Source organism: Hemitrygon akajei, unplaced genomic scaffold, assembly GCF_048418815.1.
Source record: "Hemitrygon akajei unplaced genomic scaffold, sHemAka1.3 Scf000061, whole genome shotgun sequence".
NCBI classification, from domain to species: Eukaryota; Metazoa; Chordata; class Chondrichthyes; order Myliobatiformes; family Dasyatidae; genus Hemitrygon; species Hemitrygon akajei.
Genome location: NW_027331947.1, coordinates 4,779,983 through 4,803,413, shown reverse-complemented (window position 1 = coordinate 4,803,413; position 23,431 = coordinate 4,779,983). Strand labels below are relative to the sequence as shown.

At 51.1% G+C, this 23,431-nt stretch overlaps 1 protein-coding gene across 3 annotated transcripts in view; it reads right to left on the bottom strand.

Moving 5' to 3' along the window:
- LOC140721783 (NACHT, LRR and PYD domains-containing protein 3-like) overlaps positions 1–23,431 on the bottom strand; it is a 71,474-nt gene that overhangs the window by 32,507 nt on the left and 15,536 nt on the right. For all 3 annotated transcript variants that reach the window (XM_073036580.1, XM_073036581.1, XM_073036582.1), the window contains 3 exons: positions 15,612–15,778; positions 14,524–14,695; positions 14,360–14,425 (listed from right to left, as the gene is read on the bottom strand). In XM_073036580.1, coding sequence (XP_072892681.1) covers positions 14,360–14,425; positions 14,524–14,695; positions 15,612–15,778 — 405 coding nt within the window. The remainder of the gene's footprint in view (positions 1–14,359; positions 14,426–14,523; positions 14,696–15,611; positions 15,779–23,431) is intronic.

Genomic DNA, 23,431 nt, shown 5'->3' with positions numbered 1-23,431 from the left:
TCAGGGGTGTGTGGAGTCTCACAGTGTGTCAGGACCCTGTCAGTGGTGTGTGTTGTCTCACAGCGTGTCCGGACCCTTACAGAGGTGTTTGGGGTCTCACTTTGTGTTAGGACTCTTTCAGGGAGCTGTGGCGTCTCACAGTGGGTTGGGAACCTGCCAGGGGTGTGTGCGATCTCACAGCATGTCGGGAGCGTGCTAAGAGATTGTGGGGTCTCACAGTTTGTCAGGACACTGTCAGGGATGTGTGGTGCCTCACAGTGTTTCACGTCCCTGCCAGGTGTGTGTGTAATCTCACAGTGTGTCAGGACCCTGTCAGGGGTGTGTGGGGTCTCACAGCGTGTCTTGACCCTGTCAGGGGTGTGTGGGGTCTCACAGTGTGTCAGGACCCTGTCAGGGTTGTGTGGGATCTCACAGTGTGTCAGGACACTGTCAGGGGTGTGTGGGGTCTCACAGTGTGTCAGGAACCTGCCAGGGTTGTGAGGGGTCTCACAGTGTGTCCGGAACCTGTCAGGGTTGTGTGGGGTCTCACAGTGTGTCAGGAACCTGCCAGGGTTGTGTGGGGTCTCACAGTGTGTCAGGAACCTGCCAGGGTTGTGTGGGGTCTCACAGTGTGTCAGGAACCTGTCAGGGGTGTGTGGGGTCTCACAGTGTGTCAGGACCCTGTCAGGGTTGTGTGGGGTCTCACAGTGTGTCAGGAACCTGCCAGGGTTGTGTGGGGTCTCACAGTGTGTCAGGACCCTGCCAGGGTTGTGTGGGGTCTCACAGTGTGACTGGACCCTGTCTGGGTTGTGTGGGGTCTCACAGTGGGTTGGGAACCTGCCAGGGGTGTGTGCGATCTCACAGCATGTCGGGAGCGTGCTAAGAGATTGTGGGGTCTCACAGTTTGTCAGGACACTGTCATGGATGTGTGGGGTCTCACAGTGCGTCAGGACCCTGTCAGGGGTGTGTGGGGTCTCACAGTGTGTCAGGACCCTGTCAGGGTTGTGTGGAATCTCACAGTGTGTCAGGAACCTGCCAGGGTTGTGTGGGGTCTCACAGTGTGTCAGGAACCTGTCAGGGTTGTGTGGGGTCTCAATGTTTGTCAGGATCCTCTTATGAGGGTGTGTTGTCTCTCAGTGTGATAGGACCCTGTCAGGGGTGTGTGGCGTCTCACTGTCTGTTGGGACCCTGCCAGGGGTGTGTGGTGTCTCAGTGTGTCAGGATCCTGTCAGCGGTGTGTCGCATCTCACGGACGTCAGAACCCTGCCAGGGGTACTTGGGATCTCACAGTGTGTCTGGACCCTGTCATGGGTGTGTGGGGTCTCACATTGTGTCAGGACCCTGCCAGGGGTGTGTGGTGTCTCAGTGTGTCAGGATCCTGTCAGGTGTGTGTGCGGTCTCACAGTGTGTTATGACCCTGTCAGAGGTGTGTGGTGTCTCACAGCCTGTCGGTACCCTGTCAGGGGTGTGTGGGGTCTCACTTTGTGTTAGGACTCTTTCCGGGATCTGTGGCGTCTCACAGTATGTTAGGACCCTGTCAGGTGTGTGTGGGGTCTCACAGTGTGTCAGGTCTTTGTCAGGGGTGTGTGGGGTCTCTCAGTGTGTCAGGACCCTGTCAGGTGTGTGTGCGGTCTCACAGTGTGTTATGACCCTGTCAGAGGTGTGTGGTGTCTCACAGCCTGTCGGTACCCGGTCAGGGGTGTGTGTGGTCTCACAGTCTGTCAGTATCCTGTCAGGGTGTGTGGGGTCTCACAGTGTGTTAGGACCCTGTCAGGGGTGTATGGGGTCTCACAGTGTGTCAGGAACCTGTCAGGGGTGTGTGGGGTCTCACAGTGTGTCAGGAACCTGCCAGGGTTGTGTGGGGTCTCACAGGGTGTCAGGACCCTGTGAGGGGTGTGTGGGGTCTCACAGTGTGTCAGGACCCTGTCAGGGTTGTGTGAGTTCTCACAGTGTGTCAGGAACCTGACAGGGTTGTGTGGGGTCTCACAGTGTGTCAGAAACCTGCCAGGGTTGTGTGGGGTCTCACAGTGTGTCTGGACCCTGTCAGGGTTGTGTGGGGTCTCACAGTGATTCAGCACATTAAATGGGTGACCTGGGGTCTCACAGTGTGTCAGGACCCTCTCAGGGGTGCGTGGGGTATCACAATCTGTCAGAACCCCGTCGGGGGTGTGTGGGGTTTCGCAGTATGTCGGGAACCTGCCAGGTTTGTGTGTGGTCGTACAGTGTGTCAGGACCCTGTCAGGTTTGTGTGGGGTCTCAATGTTTGTCAGGATCCTCTTATGAGGGTGTGTTGTCTCTCAGTGTGATAGGACCCTGTCAGGGGTGTGTGGCGTCTCACTGTCTGTCGGGACCCTGCCAGGGGTGTGTGGTGTCTCAGTGTGTCAGGATCCTGTCAGCGGTGTGTCGCATCTCACGGACGTCAGAACCCTGCCAGGGGTACTTGGGATCTCACAGTCTGTCAGTACCCTGTCAGGAGTGTGTGGGGTTTCACAGTGTGTCAGGACCCTGTCAGGGGTGCGTGGGGTACCACAATCTGACAGAACCACGTTCGGGGGTGTGTGGGGTTTCGCAGTCTGTCGGGAACCTGCCAGGGTTGTGTCTGGTCTCTCAGTGTGTCAGGACCCTGTCAGTGGTGTGTGGGGACTCACAGCGTGTCCGGACCCTTACAGAGGTGTTTGGGGTCTCACTTTGTGTTAGGACTCTTTGCGGGATCTGTGGCGTCTCACAGTGCGTCAGGAACCTGTCAGGGGTGTGTGGGGTCTCACAGTGTGTCTGGAACCTGCCAGGGTTGTGTGGGGTCTCACAGGGTGTCAGGACCCTGTCAGGGGTGTGTTGGGTCTCACAGTGTGTCAGGACCCTGTCAGGGTTGTGTGAGGTCTCACAGAGTGTCAGGAACCTGCCGGGGCTGTGTGGGGTCTCACAGTGTGTCAGAAACCTGCCAGGGTTGTGTGGGGTCTCACAGTGTATCTGGACCCTGTCAGGGTTGTGTGGGGTCTCACAGTGATTCAGCACATTAAATGGGTGACCTAGGGTCTCACAGTGTGTCAGGACTCTGTCAGGGGTGTGTGCGAGGACCCTGCTGTGGTGTGTGGAGTCTGGCGGTCTATCACTGTGTGTCAGTCCTGATCAGGGTGGTGTGGGATCTCAACGTGTGTCAGGACATTGTCAGGAGCGTGTGGGATCGTATAGTCTGTTGCGAACCTGCCAGGGGTCTGTGGAGTCTCACAGTGTTTCTGGACACTGCCAGTCTTGTGTGGGGTCTCACATTCGGTCAGGACCCTCCCAGGGGATTGTGGGTTCTGACAGTGTGTCACCGGGACCCTGTCAAGGGTGTGTAGTGTATCGAAATGTGTCAGGACCCTCTCAGGGGGTAGTGTGGCCGCACAGTGTCAGGACCCTGTCAGGAGTGTGTGGGGTTTCACAGTGTGTCAGGACCCTGTCAGGGGTGCGTGGGGTACCACAATCTGACAGAACCACGTTCGGGGGTGTGTGGGGTTTCGCAGTCTGTCGGGAACCTGCCAGGGTTGTGTCTGGTCTCTCAGTGTGTCAGGACCCTGTCAGGTTTGTGTGGGGTCTCAATGTTTGTCAGGATCCTCTTATGAGGGTGTGTTGTCTCTCAGTGTGATAGGACCCTGTCAGGGGTGTGTGGCGTCTCACTGTCTGTCGGGACCCTGCCAGGAGTGTGTGGTGTCTCAGTGTGTCAGGATCCTGTCAGCGGTGTGTCGCATCTCACAGACGTCAGAACCCTGCCAGGGGTATTTGGGATCTCACAGTCTGTCAGTACCCTGTCAAGGGTGTGTGGGTCACACAGCGTGTCTGGACACTGTCAGGGGTGTGCGGGGTCTCACAGTCTGTCAGGACCCTGTCAGGGGTGTGTGGTGTCTCACAGTGTGTCAGGACTTTGTCAGGGGTGTGTGGGGTCTCTCAGTGTGTCAGGACCCTGTCAGGTGTGTGTGCGGTCTCACAGTGTGTTATGACCCTGTCAGAGGTGTGTGGTGTCTCACAGCCTGTCGGTACCCGGTCAGGGGTGTGTGTGGTCTCACAGTCTGTCAGTATCCTGTCAGGGTGTGTGGGGTCTCACAGTGTGTTAGGACCCTGTCAGGGGTGTATGGGGTCTCACAGTGTGTCAGGAACCTGTCAGGGGTGTGTGGGGTCTCTCAGTGTGTCAGGAACCTGCCAGGGTTGTGTGGGGTCTCACAGGGTGTCAGGACCCTGTGAGGGGTGTGTGGGGTCTCACAGTGTGTCAGGACCCTGTCAGGGTTGTGTGAATTCTCACAGAGTGTCAGGAACCTGACAGGGTTGTGTGGGGTCTCACAGTGTGTCAGAAACCTGCCAGGGTTGTGTGGGGTCTCACAGTGTGTCTGGACCCTGTCAGGGTTGTGTGGGGTCTCACAGTGATTCAGCACATTAAATGGGTGACCTGGGGTCTCACAGTGTGTCAGGACCCTCTCAGGGGTGCGTGGGGTATCACAATCTGTCAGAACCCCGTCGGGGGTGTGTGGGGTTTCGCAGTATGTCGGGAACCTGCCAGGTTTGTGTGTGGTCGTACAGTGTGTCAGGACCCTGTCAGGTTTGTGTGGGGTCTCAATGTTTGTCAGGATCCTCTTATGAGGGTGTGTTGTCTCTCAGTGTGATAGGACCCTGTCAGGGGTGTGTGGCGTCTCACTGTCTGTCGGGACCCTGCCAGGGGTGTGTGGTGTCTCAGTGTGTCAGGATCCTGTCAGCGGTGTGTCGCATCTCACGGACGTCAGAACCCTGCCAGGGGTACTTGGGATCTCACAGTCTGTCAGTACCCTGTCAGGGGTGTGTGGGGTCTCACAGTCTGTCAGGACCCTCTCAGGGGTGTGTGGGGTCTCACAGTGTGTCAGGACCCTGTCAGTGGGGTGTGGGGTCTCACAGCGTGTCCGGACCCTTACAGAGGTGTTTGGGGTCTCACTTTGTGTTAGGACTCTTTCCGGGATCTGTGGCGTCTCACAGTGCGTCAGGAACCTGCAGGGGTGTGTGGGGTCTCACAGTGTGTCAGGAACCTGCCAGGGTTGTGTGGGGTCTCACAGGGTGTCAGGACCCTGTCAGGGGTGTGTGGGGTCTCACAGTGTGTCAGGACCCTGTCAGGGTTGTGTGAGGTCTCACAGAGTGTCAGGAACCTGCCAGGGTTGTGTGGGGTCTCTAAAGTGTGTCAGAAACCTGCCAGGGTTGTGTGGGGTCTCACAGTGATTCAGCACATTAAATGGGTGACCTAGGGTCTCACAGTGTGTCAGGAATCTGTCAGGGGTGTGTGCGATGACCCTGCTGTGGTGTGTGGAGTCTGGCGGTCTATCACTGTGTGTCAGTCCTGATCAGGGTGGTGTGGGATCTCAACGTGTGTCAGGACATTGTCAGGAGCGTGTGGGATCGTATAGTCTGTTGCGAACCTGCCAGGGGTCTGTGGAGTCTCACAGTGTTTCTGGACACTGCCAGTCTTGTGTGGGGTCTCACATTCGGTCAGGACCCTCCCAGGGGATTGTGGGTTCTGACAGTGTGTCACCGGGACCCTGTCAAGGGTGTGTAGTGTATCAAAATGTGTCAGGACCCTCTCAGGGGGTAGTGTGGCCGCACAGTGTCAGGACCCTGTCAGGAGTGTGTGGGGTTTCACAGTTTGTCAGGACCCTGTCAGGGGTGCGTGGGGTATCACAATCTGACAGAACCACGTCGGGGGTGTGTGGGGTTTCGCAGTCTGTCGGGAACCTGCCAGGGTTGTGTCTGGTCTCTCAGTGTGTCAGGACCCTGTCAGGTTTGTGTGGGGTCTCAATGTTTGTCAGGATCCTCTTATGAGGGTGTGTTGTCTCTCAGTGTGATAGGACCCTGTCAGGGGTGTGTGGCGTCTCACTGTCTGTCGGGACCCTGCCAGGAGTGTGTGGTGTCTCAGTGTGTCAGGATCCTGTCAGCGGTGTGTCGCATCTCACGGACGTCAGAACCCTGCCAGGGGTACTTGGGATCTCACAGTCTGTCAGTACCCTGTCAAGGGTGTGTGGGTCACACAGCGTGTCTGTACACTGTCAGGGGTGTGCGGGGTCTCACAGTCTGTCAGGACCCTGTCAGGGGTGTGTGGGTCACACAGCGTGTCTGGACACTGTCAGGGGTGTGTGGGGTCTCACAGTGTGTCAGGACCCTGTCAGTGGTGTGTGGGGTCTCCCAGCGTGTCCGGACCGTTACAGAGGTGTTTGAGATCTCACTTTGTGTTAGGACTCTTTCAGGTAGCTGTGGCGTCTCACAGTGGGTTGGGAAAATGCCAGGGGTGTGTGCGATCTCACAGCATGTTGGGAGCGTGCTAAGAGATTGTGTGGTCTCACAGTGTGTCAGGACCCTGTCAGGTTTGTGTGGGGTCTCAATGTTTGTCAGGATCTTCTTATGAGGGTGTGTTGTCTCACAGTGTGTCAGGACCCTGTCAGGGGTGTATGGGGTCTCACAGTGTGTCAGGACCCTGCCAGGGGTATTTGGGATCTCAAAGTCTGTCGGGAACCTGCCAGGGGTATGTGGGTCCTCACAGTGTGTCTGGAACCTGCCAGGGGTGTGTGGGGTCACAGAGTGAGTCAGAACCCTGTCAGGGGTGTGTGGCGTCTCACAGTGTGTCAGTACCCTGCCAGGGCTGTGTGTGGTCTCACAGTGTGTCAGAACCCTTGTCAGAGGTGTGTGGGGTCTCACAGTGTGTCAGGTCCCTGTCGGGGTGTGTGGGATCTTCACAGTGTGTCAGGACTCTGTCAGGGGTGTGTGGGCTCTCACAGCGTGTTAGGACCCTGCCAGGGGTATGTGGGATCTCACAGTGTGTCAGGACCCTGCCGGGGGTATGTGGGGTCTCACAGCGTGTCAGGACCCTGTCAGGGGTGTGTGGGTTCTCACTGTGTGTCGGGACACTGTCAGGGGTGTGTGTGGTCTGACAGGGTGTCATGACACTGCCAGGGATGTGTGGGATCTCACAGTGTGTCTGGAACCTGTCAGGGGTGTGTGGGTTCTCACTGTGTGTCGGGACACTGTCAGGGGTGTGTGTGGTCTGACAGGGTGTCATGACACTGCCAGGGATTGTGTGGGGTCTCACAGTCTGTCTGGACCCTGTCAGGGGTGTATGGGTCTCACTGTGTGTCAGGACCGTTCCTGGGGAGTGTGGCATTTCTCAGTGTGTCAGGACACTGTCATGGGTGTGTGGGGGTCTCACATTGTATCACGACCCTGCTAGGGTTTTATGGGTCAGCTTGTGAATGTCTCTATTCATGGTTGGATTTATAAAATCCAGTTTATCAAATATTTCTTTACACTCCTAACTCCACGTGACACCACTGGCTGGTCTGTGACTGCTTTATTGACTCCAAATCCATAAATAATTCCTCATTGGATTTGACGGTGTAAAACAGAATCAGAAAATAACCATCACAGATGAGGAAAGAATTCAGGAAGGTTTTTGTAACAGAGTGAGCAGTCACAGGGAAGTTGCAGAAAAGATGATGTCTGTGTGTCAGGACCCTGACAGGGGTATGTGGGATCTCAGGGTGTGTCAGGACCCTGTCAAGGGTGTGTGGGGTCTCACAGTGTCTCAGGGCCCTGACAGTAGTGTGTGAGGTCTCACAGTGTGACAGGATCCAGCAGGGGTGTGCGGTGTCTCACAGGCTGTTCAAAACCCTGTCATGTGTGTGTGTGGTCTCACAGTGTGTCAGGGCCCTGTCAGGGGTGTCTGGGGTCTCACTGTGTGTCAGGACCCATTCAGGTGTGTTTTGGGTGTCCCACAGTGTCAGGACTTTATCAGTGCTGTGTGGGGTCTCACAGTGTGTCAGGATCCCTGTCAGGGGTTTCTGGGGTCCGACTGTGGGTCAGGTTCTTGTCAGTGGTGTGTGCAATATCACAGCGTGTCCGGACCCTTACAGAGGTGTTGGGGTCTCACTTTGTGTTAGGACTCTTTCAGGGGCTGTGGCGTCTCACAGTGGGTTGGGAACCTGCCAAGGGTCTGTGCGATCTCACAGCATGTCGGGAGCGTGCTAAGAGATTGTGGGGTCTCACAGTTTGTCAGGACACTGTCAGGGATGTGTGGTGCCTCACAGTGTTTCACGTCCCTGCCAGGTGTGTGTGGAGTCTCACCGTGTGTCAGGACCCTGTCAGGTATGTGTGGGGTCTCACAATGTGTCAGGACCCTGTCTGGGGTGTGTGGGGTCTCACAGTGTGTCAGGGCCGTGTCAGGTATGTGTGGGATCTCACAGTGTGACAGGACCCTCTCAGGGGTGTGTGGGGTCTCACAGTGTGTCAAGACCCTATCAGGGGTGTGTGGTCTCACAGTGCGTCAGGACCCTGTCAGGGGTGTGTGGGATCTAACAGTGTGTTAGGACCCTGTCAGGGGGTGTGTGGTATCTCTCAGTGTGTCAGGACCCTGTCCGGAGTGTGTGGGGTCTCACAGTGGGTCAGGACACTGTCAGGGGTATGTGGGGGACTCACAGTGTGTCAGGACCCTGTCAGGGATGTGTGGGGTCTCACGGTGGGTCCGGACCCTGTCAAGGGTGTGTGGGATCTCACAGTGTGTCAGGACCCTGTCAGGGTGGTGTGGGGTCTCACAGTGTGCCAGGACCCTGTCAGGGGTGTGTGGGATCTCACAGTGTGTCAGGACCCTGTCAGGAGTGTGTGGGGTCTCACAGTGTGTCAGGACCCTGTCAGGGTTGTGTGGGTCTCACAGTGTGTCAGGACCCTGTCAGGAGTGTGTGGGGTCTCTCAGTGTGTGAGGAACCTGCCAGGGTTGTGTGGGTTCTCACAGGGTGTCAGGACCCTGTCAGGGTTGTGTGGGGTCTCACAGTGATTCAGCACATTAAATGGGTGACCTGGGGTCTCAGTGTGTCAGGACTCTGTCAGGGGTGTGTGCGAGGACCCTGCAGGAGTGTGTGGAGTCTGGCGGTCTATCACTGTGTGTCAGTCCTGATCAGGGTGGTGTGGGGGTCTCAACGTGTGTCCAGGACATTGTCAGGAGCGTGTGGGATTGTATAGTCTGTCGCGAACCTGCCAGGGGTCTGTGGGGTCTCACAGTGTTTTCTGGACACTGCCCGTCTTGTGTGGGGTCTCACATTCGGTCAGGACCCTCCCAGGGGATTGTGGGTTCTGACAGTGTGTCACCGGGACCCTGTCAAGGGTGTGTAGTGTATCAAAATGTGTCGGTACCCTCTCAGGGGGTAGTGTGGTCGCACAGTGTCAGGACCCTGTCAGGAGTGTGTGGTGTTTCACAGTATGTCAGGACCCTGACAGGGGGTGCGTGGGGTCTCACAATGTGTCAGAACCCCGTCGGGGGTGTGTGGGGTTTCGCAGTCTGTCGGGAACCTGCCAGGGTTGTGTCTGGTTTCACAGTGTGTCAGGACCCTGTCAAGTGTGTGTGCGGTCTCACAGTGTGTTATGACCCTGTCAGAGGTGTGTGGTGTCTCACAGCCTGTCGGTACCCGGTCAGGGGTGTGTGTGGTCTCACAGTCTGTCAGTATCCTGTCAGGGTGTGTGGGGTCTCACAGTGTGTTAGGACCCTGTCAGGTGTGTATGGGGTCTCACAGTGTGTCAGGAACCTGTCAGGGGTGTGTGGGGGTCTCACAGTGTGTCAGGAACCTGCCAGGGTTGGTGGGGTCTCACAGGGTGTCAGGACCCTGTGAGGGGTGTGTGGGGTCTCACAGTGTGTCAGGACCCTGTCAGGGTTGTGTGAGTTCTCACAGTGTGTCAGGAACCTGACAGGGTTGTGTGGGGTCTCACAGTGTGTCAGAAACCTGCCAGGGTTGTGTGGGGTCTCACAGTGTGCCTGGACCCCTGTCAGGGTTGTGTGGGGTCTCACAGTGATTCAGCACATTAAATGGGTGACCTGGGGTCTCACAGTGTGTCAGGTCCCTCTCAGGGGTGCGTGGGGTATCACAATCTGTCAGAACCCCGTCGGGGGTGTGTGGGGTTTCGCAGTATGTCGGGAACCTGCCAGGTTTGTGTGTGGTCGTACAGTGTGTCAGGACCCTGTCAGGTTTGTGTGGGGTCTCAATGTTTGTCAGGATCCTCTTATGAGGGTGTGTTGTCTCTCAGTGTGATAGGACCCTGTCAGGGGTGTGTGGCGTCTCACTTATGTCACGGGCCGAGAAACTTCCCAAAACGTCAACACTTTACCCTTTCCCATAGCTGATGTCTGGCCGCTGAGTTCCTCAAGCATTTTGTGTGTGATGTTTAGAATTCCCGATTCTACAATTTTTCTCATCTCACAGTGTGTCAGGACACTGTCAGGGGTGTGTGGGGTCTCACAGTGTGTCAGGACCCTGTCAGGGGTGTGTGGGGTCCTACAGTGTGTCAGGACCCTGTCAGGGGTGTGTGGGGTCTCACAGTGTGTCAGGACCCTGTCAGGAGTGTGTGGGGTCTCACAGTGTGTCAGGACCCTGTCAGGGCTGTGTGGGATCTCAGAGTGTCTCAGGACCCTGTCAGGTGTGTGTGGGATCTCACAGTGTGTCAGGACCCTGACAGGTGTGTGTGGGGGTGTCACAGTGTGTCAGGAACCTGTCAGGTGTGTGTGGGGTGTCACAGTGTGTCGGGAACCTAAAATGAGTTTGAGGGGCATTACAGTGTGTTAGGACCCTGTCAGGGGTGTGTGGAGTCTGACAGTTTGTCAGGACCCTGTCAGGAGTGCGTGGGGTCTCACAGTGTGTCAGGACCCTGTCAGGGGTGAGTAGGATGTCACAGTGTGTCAGGACGCTGTCAGGGGTGTGTGGGGTCTCACAGTGTGTCAGGACCCTGTCAGGGGTGTGTGGGGTGTCACAGTGTGCCAGGAACCTGTCAGGGGTGTGTGGGGTCTCACAGTGTGTTATGACCCTGTCAGGGGTGTGTGGGGTCTCACAGTGTGTCAGGACCCTGTCAGGGGTGTGTGGGGTCTCACAGTGTGTCAGGACCCTGTCAGGGGTTTGTGGGGTCTCACAGTGTGTCAGGACCCTGTCAGCGGTGTGTGGGGTCTCACAGTGTGTCAGGACTCTGTCAGGGGTGTGTGTGTTCTTACAGTGTGTCAGGACCCTGTCAGGGGTATGTGGGGTCATACAGTGTGTCAGAACCCTGTCAGGGCTGTGTGGGATCTCACAGTGTCTCAGGAACCTGTCAGGTGTGTGTGGGATCTCACAGTGTGTCAGGACCCTGTCAGGTGTGAGTGGGGTGTCACAGTGTGTCAGGACCCTGTCAGGAGTGTGTGGGGTCTCACAGTGTGTCAGGACCCTGTCAGGTGTGTGTGGGGTATCACAGTGTGTCAGGACCCTGTCAGGAGTGTGTGGGGTATCAGTGTGTCAGGACCCTGTCAGGGGTGTGTGGGGTCACACAGTGTGTCAGGACCCTGTCAGGGCTGTGTGGGATCTCACAGTGTCTCAGGACCCTGTCAGGAGTGTGTGGGGTCTCACAGTGTGTCAGGACCCTGTCAGGGGTGTGTGGGGTCTCACAGTGTGTCAGGACCCTGTCAGAAGTGTGTGTGGGGTCTCACAGTGTGTCAGGACCCTGTGAGGGTCATGTTGGGACTCACGGTGTCTCAGGACCCTGTCAGCGGTGTGTGGGGTCTCACAGTGTGTCAGGACTCTGCCAGGGGTGTGTGTGGTCTTACAGTGTGTCAGGACCCTGTCAGGGGTATGTGGGGTCATACAGTGTGTCAGGACCCTGTCAGGGCTGTGTGGGATCTCACAGTGTCTCAGGAACCTGTCAGGTGTGTGTGGGATCTCACAGTGTGTCAGGACCCTGTCAGGTGTGTGTGGGGTGTCACAGTGTGTCAGGACCCTGTCAGGAGTGTGTGGGGTCTCACAGTGTGTCAGGACCCAGTCAGGTGTGTGTGGGGTATCACAGTGTGTCAGGACCCTGTCAGGAATGTGTGGGGTGTCAGTGTGTCAGGACCCTGTCAGGGGTGTGTGGGGTCACACAGTGTGTCAGGACCCTGTCAGGGCTGTGTGGGATCTCACAGTGTCTCAGGACCCTGTCAGGAGTGTGTGGGGTCTCACAGTGTGTCAGGACCCTGTCAGGTGTGTGTGGGGTATCACAGTGTGTCAGGACCCTGTCAGGAGTGTGTGGGGTGTCAGTGTGTCAGGACCCTGTCAGGGGTGTGTGGGGTCACACAGTGTGTCAGGACCCTGTCAGGTGTGTGTGGGATCTCACAGTGTGTCAGGACCCTGTCAGGTGTGTGTGGGGTGTCACAGTGTGTCAGGACCCTGTCAGGGGTGTGTGGGGTGTCACAGTGTGTCAGGACCCTGTCAGGGGTGTGTGGGGTGTCACAGTGTGCCAGGACCCTGTCAGGGGTGTGTTTGGTCTCACAGTCTGTCAGGACCCTGTCAGGGGTGTGTGGGGTCTCACAGTGTGTCAGGACCCTGTAAGGTGAATGTGGGGTCTCCATTCAATGTACTCGGTTTTGATAGGGAGCGTAGGAAAACATTGATTGTGGACATATTTACTTTAGAGAATGTGATTGTGGTAGAAATGATGTTCTTCAATTATCGGGGAGTGTTTCTGCTGCATATTCAGAAATGGGTGTGGGAATTGCACTGTTGTGTCTGTTCCCTCGGCAAACAACATGAGGAATAGTGAAGAACAAGCTTGCAGCAATTTACCAAATCCATGTTGCTGGGGAAGTGTGGGGTTGCATTCAGCGGATGTGGACTGGAACTACATTGACTGAAGTGACAGAGGCATGAGTAGTTTGTAAACTTCCTGATTTGTCTATCTCTGGTCCCATGTTTAGATTATCATCTTTGGGATTTGGTCTTGTAAATGAGAGACCCTAAACCAAGGTTCTGGCCGAGATTCCCTATATTTCTGTTAAAAGCTTTGAATAATCAGATAAAACATGGTCTGATGCAATATTAATAGGTTTTGTGATATTTGTCTTCCCTTCGCTCCCTCCTCTGTTAAATGTGTAATTGAGTGATCCAACTCAGTCTGCGATGATGGAGCCTTACAATCTCTTGAGCCCATGCTCTGCCTGGGCTCCATTTTCACAGACGTGATGGGCTTATGGATGTAGTGAGCTTCCCATCCAGACGGTCACAGTTTAATTAATTGCAATATTATTTATAGATATTTTCAGAACTTTCCACCTTCCTTGCCGCGATCCCACAACCCTCGGTTTCCCTGTCCTAATTCCCACCTCTCACCCTTCCACAGTGCCCATCACACAACACCAGCAGACAGGAATTTCAGCTTCTGTGGACTGAGCTGAGGAATATGTACCCCAGTCTCATCCTCTCTAACACTGTAGCAGTGTTTGCACTAGAGAGTGCAGATGTGATCACAGCGGGGTTCATCTGCTGCTCTGTGGCTGAACAGACCAGTTGGGATGTTACCTGCTTTTCTAATTAAATTGATGCTATTATTACTATTCTGTGACTGGAACTTCAGTGGACGCCCAGCTCTAAGAGAAGATAATCTGCGGGAACTGAGGGAGTTTAGAAAATGGTTGAGGATGAGGCTGTTCTGGAGGGGGCTGTGGCTGGCAAGAGAAGGTTTTGAATTTTTGGTGTGAAGAAATATGTATTTTTTTCCATTCTCCAGATCGCCCCTTCTCCACTCAGACTCCGGTGGGATTTGTAGTTGCAGGCCCCAGAGCAGTGTGACCACTTTCCTTAAACTCGCCAGCTCTCTGCCTCTTTCCTCAAAATGTCCTGTGAAAACTCTCCCTCTAGCAAACACACAGTGTCTCACTGTGATCTCTGTCACAGTGCCAGTATTTACCTGGTCAGATCCTCGTGGCTCAACAACTGAACCGCCCGACGCAAATTACAACCGTTGATGGAAACAGAGGTCAAGTTTCAACTTGATGAACTCTGCTTCAGCCTCATCTGGGCCATTGTGTACCATTCAGATCACCCCACTATCGGAGGGATGTTGAGGCTTTAGAGAGGGTGCAGAAGAGGTTTACCGGGATGTTGCCTGCTTTAGAGGGCATGTGCTATCATGAGAGCCTGGATAAATTTGGAATGTTTTCTCTGGATCATCAGAGATTGAGGGAGCTCTGACAACTATCCAAAATTATGAGACTTAGATAGAGTGGGCAGAGAGAGTCAGTTTCCTGGGTTTGAAATATCTGTTACTAGAGGGCGTGCAGTGAAGGTGAGCGGGGTTTGGATTAAGGGGGATGTGAGTGGTAGTTTTTTTTTAAATCAGAGAGTCGTGGATGCCTGGAACACACTGCCTGGTAAGGTGGTAGAAGCAAATTGTTAGAGACTTCTAAGAGACGTTTGGACAGGCACATTGATGTAAGGAGGATGGAGGCAGATGGACACGGTGAAGGAAGGAGAGATTAGAGTTTGGGTGTGTTTGATTTATTTCTTCGCTGTTTCGGCATGATATTGTTTGCCTAATGGCTTATTCCTGTGTTATACTCTTCAATGTTCAATGCACGTTCACTTACCTTTCAGCTCACTGAGAATCTTTAGTAAAAGTTGAGCGGGAATTGGTCGATGGGAAGAATCACAACCTGTTTGAATTTAAACAAATTGAGGAAATCATTTTTGGCAAATTGTAACGTGTACGGTATTCAAACCAAATTTGAGTTAATCGCTGATATTATCTCACCATGTTCCTGTATTTCCTTCAGTATTTTGTCCAACTCTGGATCACCCATCCGGATTTTCACAAAGGTTTCCCACATCACCCTCCGGGCGCGGGAGCCTTTCTCCATCACCAGGCTCAGGAGGAGTTTAGAACTGTCCGCCCGCTCTCCCTTATCAGCGAGATCAGAGATTTTCTGTGAAGAGTAACAGTGAACATATTGGGGACTGACAGATTCATACAGAGAATGAGAAGTAAATGATGTGCTCTGTAACGGGATCACACTGAGCAGTCACCCGGACGGGTGCTGATCCTGTCTGGACATGGACTGTACATTCTGAGTGCAGAGCACACGGAGGGACATTCACCGTGAACCTGGTCCACCAGTCAATGAGATCCTGGCTGGTCTGTGACCGCTTCATTGACGTGGCTCCAAATCCATGAATAATTCCTCACCAGATTTGATGGTGTAAAACAAAATCAGAAAATAACCATCACAGATGAGGAAAGTCAGGCGGGCTTTTATAACAGAGTGAGCGGTCTCGGAAAAGTTGCAGAAAGACGATGTGATTCATCTCCTCAGTCCGCCAGTGTCCAACATGACAGCGGATTACCGGCTGACACCTGATGCCTTTCCTTTGCCTTTTCCAGTGGAGGTTTATTCAGTGATTACACATTTCAACATGGCAGTATTCCCCGATCCACACTGTTTTCAGTTACAGTTTGTAACACAGTCATCTCCACACAGAACAGAACACACTCGAGCTCCTGTGGTATCCGCTGATAATATTCCAGTTCTCACTGACATCCTGCACTTACGCTTCACGTTCATCCCAAACCCAAACCTCCTGTAATATTTCCATTTAATACTGTAAGCCCACACAACTGTTACCTGCTCAACTCACTCTGAACATTGAGCAGCCACCCACCAGTCCGCGGGGTCTTTACACCCCTTTCTATTACTCGTTCAGATTCACATGTTTGTGATTGTATGTACAGTATTTATTACCCTGTTGTTCTTTTATCTAATTTAATATCCGATGAGTGAGAGTTCCGACACCCATCAGTCCTGTGATGTGTGAAAATTCAAACCCATTCTCCCTCCCACTCACCCGATGTTCCTCTCCACTGAACTGATTCTCGGCCGTTAACGCCAGGCTCACTCCGTGCACCGCTCCTCCCATCGCCTGCTCCAGCCTGTCCCGGTAGAAGTCCGTCAACTGCAGCAGCTGGAAATCATTCCAGCTTGCCAGGAGCTCGGTGATCACTGAGCTCGGACCTGTGAAGGAAAATGAGGAGCATTAAAGAAATTACTGACCCCATATTGGGCAGCAGCTTTCCCTCTGGAACCTAAAGATCACCAAATGCAGTCCTGTATATATATACACACATACGAACGTACATACATACATGCATATATACATACATAGAGGGGGGAAGGGAGGAGGAACGGCTCGGGCCGGAGAGAGAGGGTGGGTAGGTTATGGAAGGAGTTATAGTTCCCCAAGAATATACCTCTCTGTTTTGAAAGGACTGTTTATTGCTGAGAATATAGTAACCATCACCATCATTCTCCTGGTACTGCCCATCACCACGGCTTAGCTCAGGGTTACTGTCTGCCTGCCTGGTCAACCCCTTCCTCAGAAAATCTCTGGGATTTCTCACAAAATGCAGAAGGTTCTCAGCAGGTCAGGCAGCATCTTTGGAGGAGAATAAATAATCAACGTTTCGGGCCAAGGCCCTGATTCGGACTGGAAATGAGGGGACAGAAATTCTAGATACTGCCTTATTGCTTTCTATTCCTCGTGTTCCTCATCCGAAACGTCAACTGTTTATTTATCTGCATGGATGCTGCCTGACTTCGTGAATTCCACCAATATTTTGTGTGACTTTCTGTTGCTCAAAACTTTCAGCATCTGCAGAGTGGTTGCGTTTTGGAATACCTCGCTGTTTTAATGTGTATCACAAACTGTGAGAGGAGCAGGAGCAGACAGTAATTGTACCCCTTCCACGGGTTTCTGTTTCCCCCCTAGAAATGTTAACTCTCTCTCATCTCACTGGCCAGTTTTCAGAAATATTTTGTGAATTGCCGATATTGAATAAAAGCCAGGCAGAGAGTCAGCAGAGATTAAAATAGATTAAAATAATTCACCAGCAAAACCATGTCCTTTCCTGATGTTACTAGAACTCAGTAGAACTCCTACCATGCCCACTCCTTGAACCATTTTTGCTGCTAGACTTCAGAATTTGCTGAACTGTAACAAAGCAAATTAACAGGAGGATCAGAAATTAATCAAGAAGTAAAGGGGAACACCGTTTTGTATTTAAGCAGAGCCAAACACTTCCGAACATGTTCTATGTTGCGTAGTCATGATGCTTTCTATGGTCGCATCAGTGACGGTGTGGTCAATGCGAAGGGAATCAGTTGCATATTTGTGCTTTGTCCTGTGCAGTACACAGCTGGGTAGTGACTGGTGTTAAATTTGTGCTTTGTCCAGTGCAGTACACAGCTGGGTAGTGACTGGTGTTAAATTTGTGCTTTCTCCAGTGCAGTACACAGCTGGGTAGTGACGGGTGTTATATTTGTGCTTTGTCCAGTGCAGTACACAGCTGGGTAGTGACTGGTGTTAAATTTGTGCTTTGTCCTGTGCAGTACACAGCTGGGTAGTGACTGGTGTTAAATTTGTGATTTGTCCTGTGCAGTACACAGCTGTGGAGTGACGGGTGTTATATTTGGGCTTTGTCCACTGCAGTACACAGTTGTGGAGTGACGGGTGTTATATTTGTGCTTTGTCCAGTGCAGTACACAGCTGGGGATTGAGGGGTGTTATATTTGTGCTTTGTCCAGTGCAGTACACAGCTGGGAATTGGCTGGTGTTATATTTGTGCTTTGTCCAGTGCAGTACACAGCTGGGGAGTGACGGGTGTTATATTTGTGCTTTGTCCAGTGCAGTACACAGCTGGGGAGTGAAGGGTGTTATATTTGTGCTTTGTCCAGTGCAGTACACAGCTGGGGAGTGACGGGTGTTATAATTGTGCTTTGTCCAGTGCAGTACACAGCTGGGGAGTGACGGGTGTTATATTTGTGCTTTGTCCAGTGCAGTACATAGCTGGGGAGTGACTGGTGTTATATTTGTGCTTTGTCCTGTGCAGTACACAGCTGGGGAGTGACGGGTGTTATATTTGTGCTTTGTCCAGTGCAGTACACAGCTGGGGAGTGACTGGTGTTACATTTGTGCTTTGTCCAGTGCAGTACACAGCTGGGGAGTGACTGGAGTTAAATGTGTGCTTTGTCCAGTGCAGTACACAGCTGGGGATTGACTGGTGTTAAATTTGTGCTTTGTCCAGTGCAGTACACAGCTGGGGATTCACTAGTGTTAAATTTGTGCTTTGTCCAGTGCAGTGCACAGCTGGGTAGTGACTGGTGTTAAATTGGTGCTTTGTCCAGTGCAATACACAGCTGGGGAGTGACGGGTGTTATATTTGTGCTTTGTCCAGTGCAGTACACAACTGGGGAGTGACGGGTGTTATATTTGTGCTTTGTCCAATGCAGTACACAGCTGGGGAGTGACGGGTGTTATATTTGTGCTTTGTCCAGTGCAGTACACAGCTGGGGAGTGACTGGTGTTAAATTTGTGCTTTGTCCAGTGCAGTACACAGCTGGGGATTGACTGGTGTTAAATTTGTGCTTTGTCCAGTGCAGTACACAGCTGGGGATTGACTGGTGTTAAATTTGTGCTTTGCCCTGTGCAGTACACAGCTGGGGAGTGATGGGTGTTATATTTGTGCTTTGTCCAGTGCAGTACACAGCTGGGGAGTGACGGGTGTTATATTTGTGCTTTGTCCACTGCAGTACACAGCTGGGGAGTGACGGGTGTTATATTTGTGCTTTGTCCAGTGCACTACACAGCTGGGGAGTGACGGTTGTTATATTTGTGCTTTGTCCAGTGCAGTACACAGCTGGGGAGTGACGGGTGTTATATTTGTGCTTTGTCCAGTGCAGTACACAGCTGGGGAGTGACGGGTGTTATATTTGTGCTTTGTCCAGTGCAGTACTCAGCTGGGTAGTGACGGGTGTTATATTTGTGCTTTGTCCAGTGCAGTAAACAGCTGGGGATTGATGGGTGTTATATTTGTGTTTTGTCCAGTGCAGTACATAGCTGGGTAGTGACGGGTGTTATATTTGTGCTTTGTCCAGTGCAGTACACAGCTGGGGATTGATGGGTGTTATATTTTCTTATTATTATTCACTCAAATACGCCGAACTGACGGTTGGGTGCAGTTCAGATTCAACGCTTCAAGATTGTATGTTTGCTAATAAAGGATAGAATACATATCACCGACTTCTGTAACGATCAGCATTGGAGCTGAGGACACGTCTTGCAAGTATAACAAGTCAGTGGGGGTCTCCAGAAATGGCAACGTGGCTTGGTTAGATTTCACCGCGACATTCTCAACAGATATTTCTGAATCTGCCGATCATTTTAAATATTCTGAGGTACTTAATGAATACTTTCACCAGTGAAAAGGACCTTGGCATTTGTGGGAATGACTTGCAGTGGACTGAAAAGCTTGACTGTATAGACATTAAGAAAGAGGATGTGCTGGAAAATTTGAAAAGCATTAATTAGATAAGTTGCCTGGACCTGATGAGATATGCCCCCCGGCTACTATGGGAAGATTATTGAGACTCCGGCGATTATCTGTCCATTATCAATAGTGTGTTGAGAAGTATCGGAGGATTGGAAGGTTGCAAATGCTGTTCCCTTGTTTAAGAGAGGGAATAGAGATAACCCTGTAAATTACAGACCAGTGAGCACGTCCAGTGAGCAAGTTGTTGCAGAAGATTCTGAGAGGAAGGAATTATGAGCATTTGGAGAGATATAATCTGATTAATGGATAGTCAGTGTTGTTTGGTCAAGGGCAGGTCACGCCTTACGAAACATTAAATTATTTAAGGATGGAACAAAAACACACACACATTAATGAAGTTAGAGCAGTAAGGCATTCCATTGCAAGGCTCATTCAGAAAGTAATGAGGCATGGGATCCAAGGGGGCATTGCTTTATGGAACCAGAATTAGCTTTCCCACAGGAGGCAAAGGGAGGTTGCAGATGGTTGGAGTACTGCAGGGAGAATGGTGACCAGTGGTGTTCTACAAGGAACTGTTCTGTTCCTCCTTCTGATTTCTATAAATGACCGGGATGAGGAAGTAGAAGAGTGGGATAGTAAGCTTGTCCATGACACAAAAGTTGGTGGTGTTGTGGATAGTCTGGAGGGTTGTCAAAGGTTCCAGCAGGACACCGATAGGATGAAGAACTGGGTTGAAAAGTGGCATATGGAGTTCAAATCGAGATAAGTGTGAAGTGGTTCATTTAGGATGATCAAATTTGAAGACTGGATAGCATAGTAATGGTAAGACTCTTGGCAGTGTGAAGGATCAGAGAGATCTTGGAGTTTGTGTCCACAAAACGCTCGAAGATTCTACACAGATTAACAGTGTTGTTGAGAACGCGGACGGTGTGATAGCATTCAGCAATTGTGGGATTGAGTTAAAGACCTGCGAAACAATGTTAAAGCTATGTATGACCTTAGTTAGACCGCACTTGGAGTACTGTGTTCATTTCTGGTCACCTCACTAGAGGATGGATGTCGATACTGTAGAGAGAGTGCAGAGGAGATTTACAAGGATGTTCACTGCATTGGACAGCATGTTTTATGAGAATAGGTTGAGTGAACTTGGCCTTTTCTTCTTGCAGCCACGGAGGATGAGGTGACCTGATAGAGGTGCATAAGATGATGAGAGACATTGATCGTGTGGATAGACGGAGGTTTTTTGTTTTTTTCCCAAGGGCTGGAATGTCTAACACGAGGGATCATAGACGGATCATAGGGGTGCTTGGAAGTAGGAGGTACGGGGGATGTCACAGATACTGGTGGGAGCATGGAATGCACTACCAGCAACGGTGGTTTAGGCGGACACTATAGGGTCCTTTCAGGAACTGGTAGATAGATACATGGAGCTTAGAAATTTAGAGGGCTATGCTGTAGGGCAATTCTAGGTAAATTCTAGAGTAGGTTACATTGTCAGCACAACATTGTGGGCCGAAGGACCTGTCAAGTGCTGTAGGTTTCAATGTTCTATATTTCCATGTTTTATTGTTTTACAGCATTCAATCACAGTGGATTTAATGTGGCTGTCTTGACAGTGATCAACATAAAAATGTCACAACCACGGATTCGGTAGCGCAGTGGATACGGCAACTGTGTTTGTGAATAAGCATGTGTCAACTAATTATTATTCATTAGGTACCAGATAAGTGGGGGGGGGGGGGTCCTGTAGAGACTTCTGCAGACCAGTTCAGGGCATCAGAGAGCATTAGGTCTGAGATTTTTAGAGCACCTGAATTGGTTAATTGTTGCTTCACAACGGTCATTCGTGGTTTGAGAGTTCCTTTTGATTTTCTCGAGCGAGTCGCTCTTTGTAATGCGGTTTCCTGGTGTTTAAGTTGCTTAAGTTTAGGCTCAGGGATTCTGTGTCAGTTTTGATTTTGAAGCGGATGCCCGATTAGCTCCAATCGGAGGGTCCACATTTTGTGAATGTTTCGTCTCACGATGTCACTTGGTCGAGCTACCTCTCTATAAGATCATGTTTCAGTCTCCACATGGAAGTCTTTGGCTCCGATATCGGCAGTGCACAGCATGACACTTATCTACCAGTTGGACACGGGTCTGTGGCGCCTCAGGGGCTGCACCTGGAGAGGAGGGCCCTGTCACAACCACCGATTGGGCAGCGCAGTAGATACGGCAATTGCACTTGTGAATAACCGCGTGCCTGTTAATTACTATTTCATTGTGATTGTATTTAACTCCATACTTGTCATCGTGGTGTTTGTGGAGACATGAACACAGCAATGCTTCGCTGCCTGCTTGCATTCGGCCTGAGAAATTGGACTGTTGGGTCAACTGACTCTGAAGACCAGCAGTATTAGTTTTATATTTAGTTGTTCTTTTCAACCGCAGTGTCGGCTTGGTTTTCCATTTGAGAGTCTTAGTCAACGGCCCTGTTTGGCCTAGTGTTTATAGTTTTATTTTTCCCTGTGATAATGTTTGTATTGAATTCTGTGAGCTATCGACCTGCGTCAGTGTCTCTCACTCCTCACTTGGGCCAATTCCGAACACGGTGACAGCAAATCTCGACCACACGAAGATGGACCCAGCAGAGAGCGGGCAGCTGACATTGGCCCTGAGATTGATTGGTTAGAGTGATACGTCGAGGCAACAATGTACGAACTATTATTTCTGTCTCTAGCGTGACAGAAGGATCTTGGACCCAGGAAACTATCGACCCGTGTCTCTTACTCCGCACTTGGGTGATATCCGAACCGGCTGAATAAAAGACTTGTGGAAACATCTCTGAAAAGTGATCTAAATTAACTCTATACACAAAACACAATGTGATTAATTGCTTAAGTATTCATCCTCCTGTAGTATGACACAACCAATCAGCACTGGTGCAGCCAATTGGTTTTATAATTCACATAATTAGTTGAATTGCGTTCTGTTTTTGGACACCTGCGTGCTGTGAAGGTGTAACATTGATTGCAGTAAAACTACAACTGTATCTGGAAGGTCCAACTGTTGGCGAGTCAGTATTCTGGTACAAGCTACACCGTGAAGACAGAAGAACAGTACAAGCAACCCCGTTAAAGGGTAATTGAAAAGCACAAATCAGGAGATTGATACAAGAAATTTCCAAGTCACTGAATATCTCTTGGAGTACAATTAAGTTAATCATCAAGAAATGGGTATAAAATGGCACAGCTGTAATTCTGCCTAGAGGAGTTTTCCTCAAAAACCGAGTGACCGTACAAGAAGAGGACTGTTGAGGGAGGCCACCAAGAGACCTATGTGGAGGTGTTACAAACTTCAGTGACTGCGCAGACAAGAACTGTTGCCTGGACACTTCACCAATCACAGCTTTATGGGAGAGTGGCAAAGAGAAAGGCCGTGTTGAAGATAACTCAGATCTTGGCCAGAGTTTGCCAGAAGGCATGTGGGAGACCCTGAAGTTTCTAAGGTGGATGAAACCAAAACTGAGCTTTCTGACCATCAGACTAAATGCTATATTTGATGTAAGCCAAACACTGTACATCATCAAAGTCACACCATCCTTACCATGAAGAATCATGCTTTAGGGTCGTTGCACTGCAGCAGATTCTGAAAGACTTCTACAGGTGGAGGGTAAAAGGTATGCAGGAAAATACCGGGAAATCCTGGAGGAAAACCTGACGTAGTCTGCTGGAGAGCTGCGAGTTGGGAAAGTATTTGATTTGCAGCAAGACAATGGTCTCAAACATAAAGCCAAAGCTATACAGGAAGAGGTTAAAAACAACAAACGTACTGTCCTGGAGTGGCCAAGTGTGAGTACTGACCACAATCCAACCGAGTATTTTTGGCTGGACCTGAAAACGGGTGTTCACACACGATTCCCATGCAATATCACAGAGCTTGAGCAATTATTGTCAGAAGAATGGGGAAACATTACAGTGTTCTGATGTACAAAGCTGATAGAGATCTCTCCACACAATCCAAACCCGTAATTTCTGCCCAAGTTTGATCTACTAAATATGGACTAGAAAGGAGTGAATACTTATGCAATGTTATATAAATTTCACAACCCCTGTCGGTGATATTAAACCTGTTTTTGATTTTGAGAAGTTTTATCCGACAGTTGTGTAATTTTTTAATGTCGGTTATTCATCCTGTCCTAGGTTGTGTTAACCTAAGTGTGCCGGAGTCCACACGGTGTTTTCTAAAAGTTGCTATTTCAATTCGTATTTTTCTTTATAAGTTTTCCACATCAATTTCAGACAGAGATATTATGCCAAATGAATACGTTTATATAAGCAGAGTGAACGTGGTTATTGCC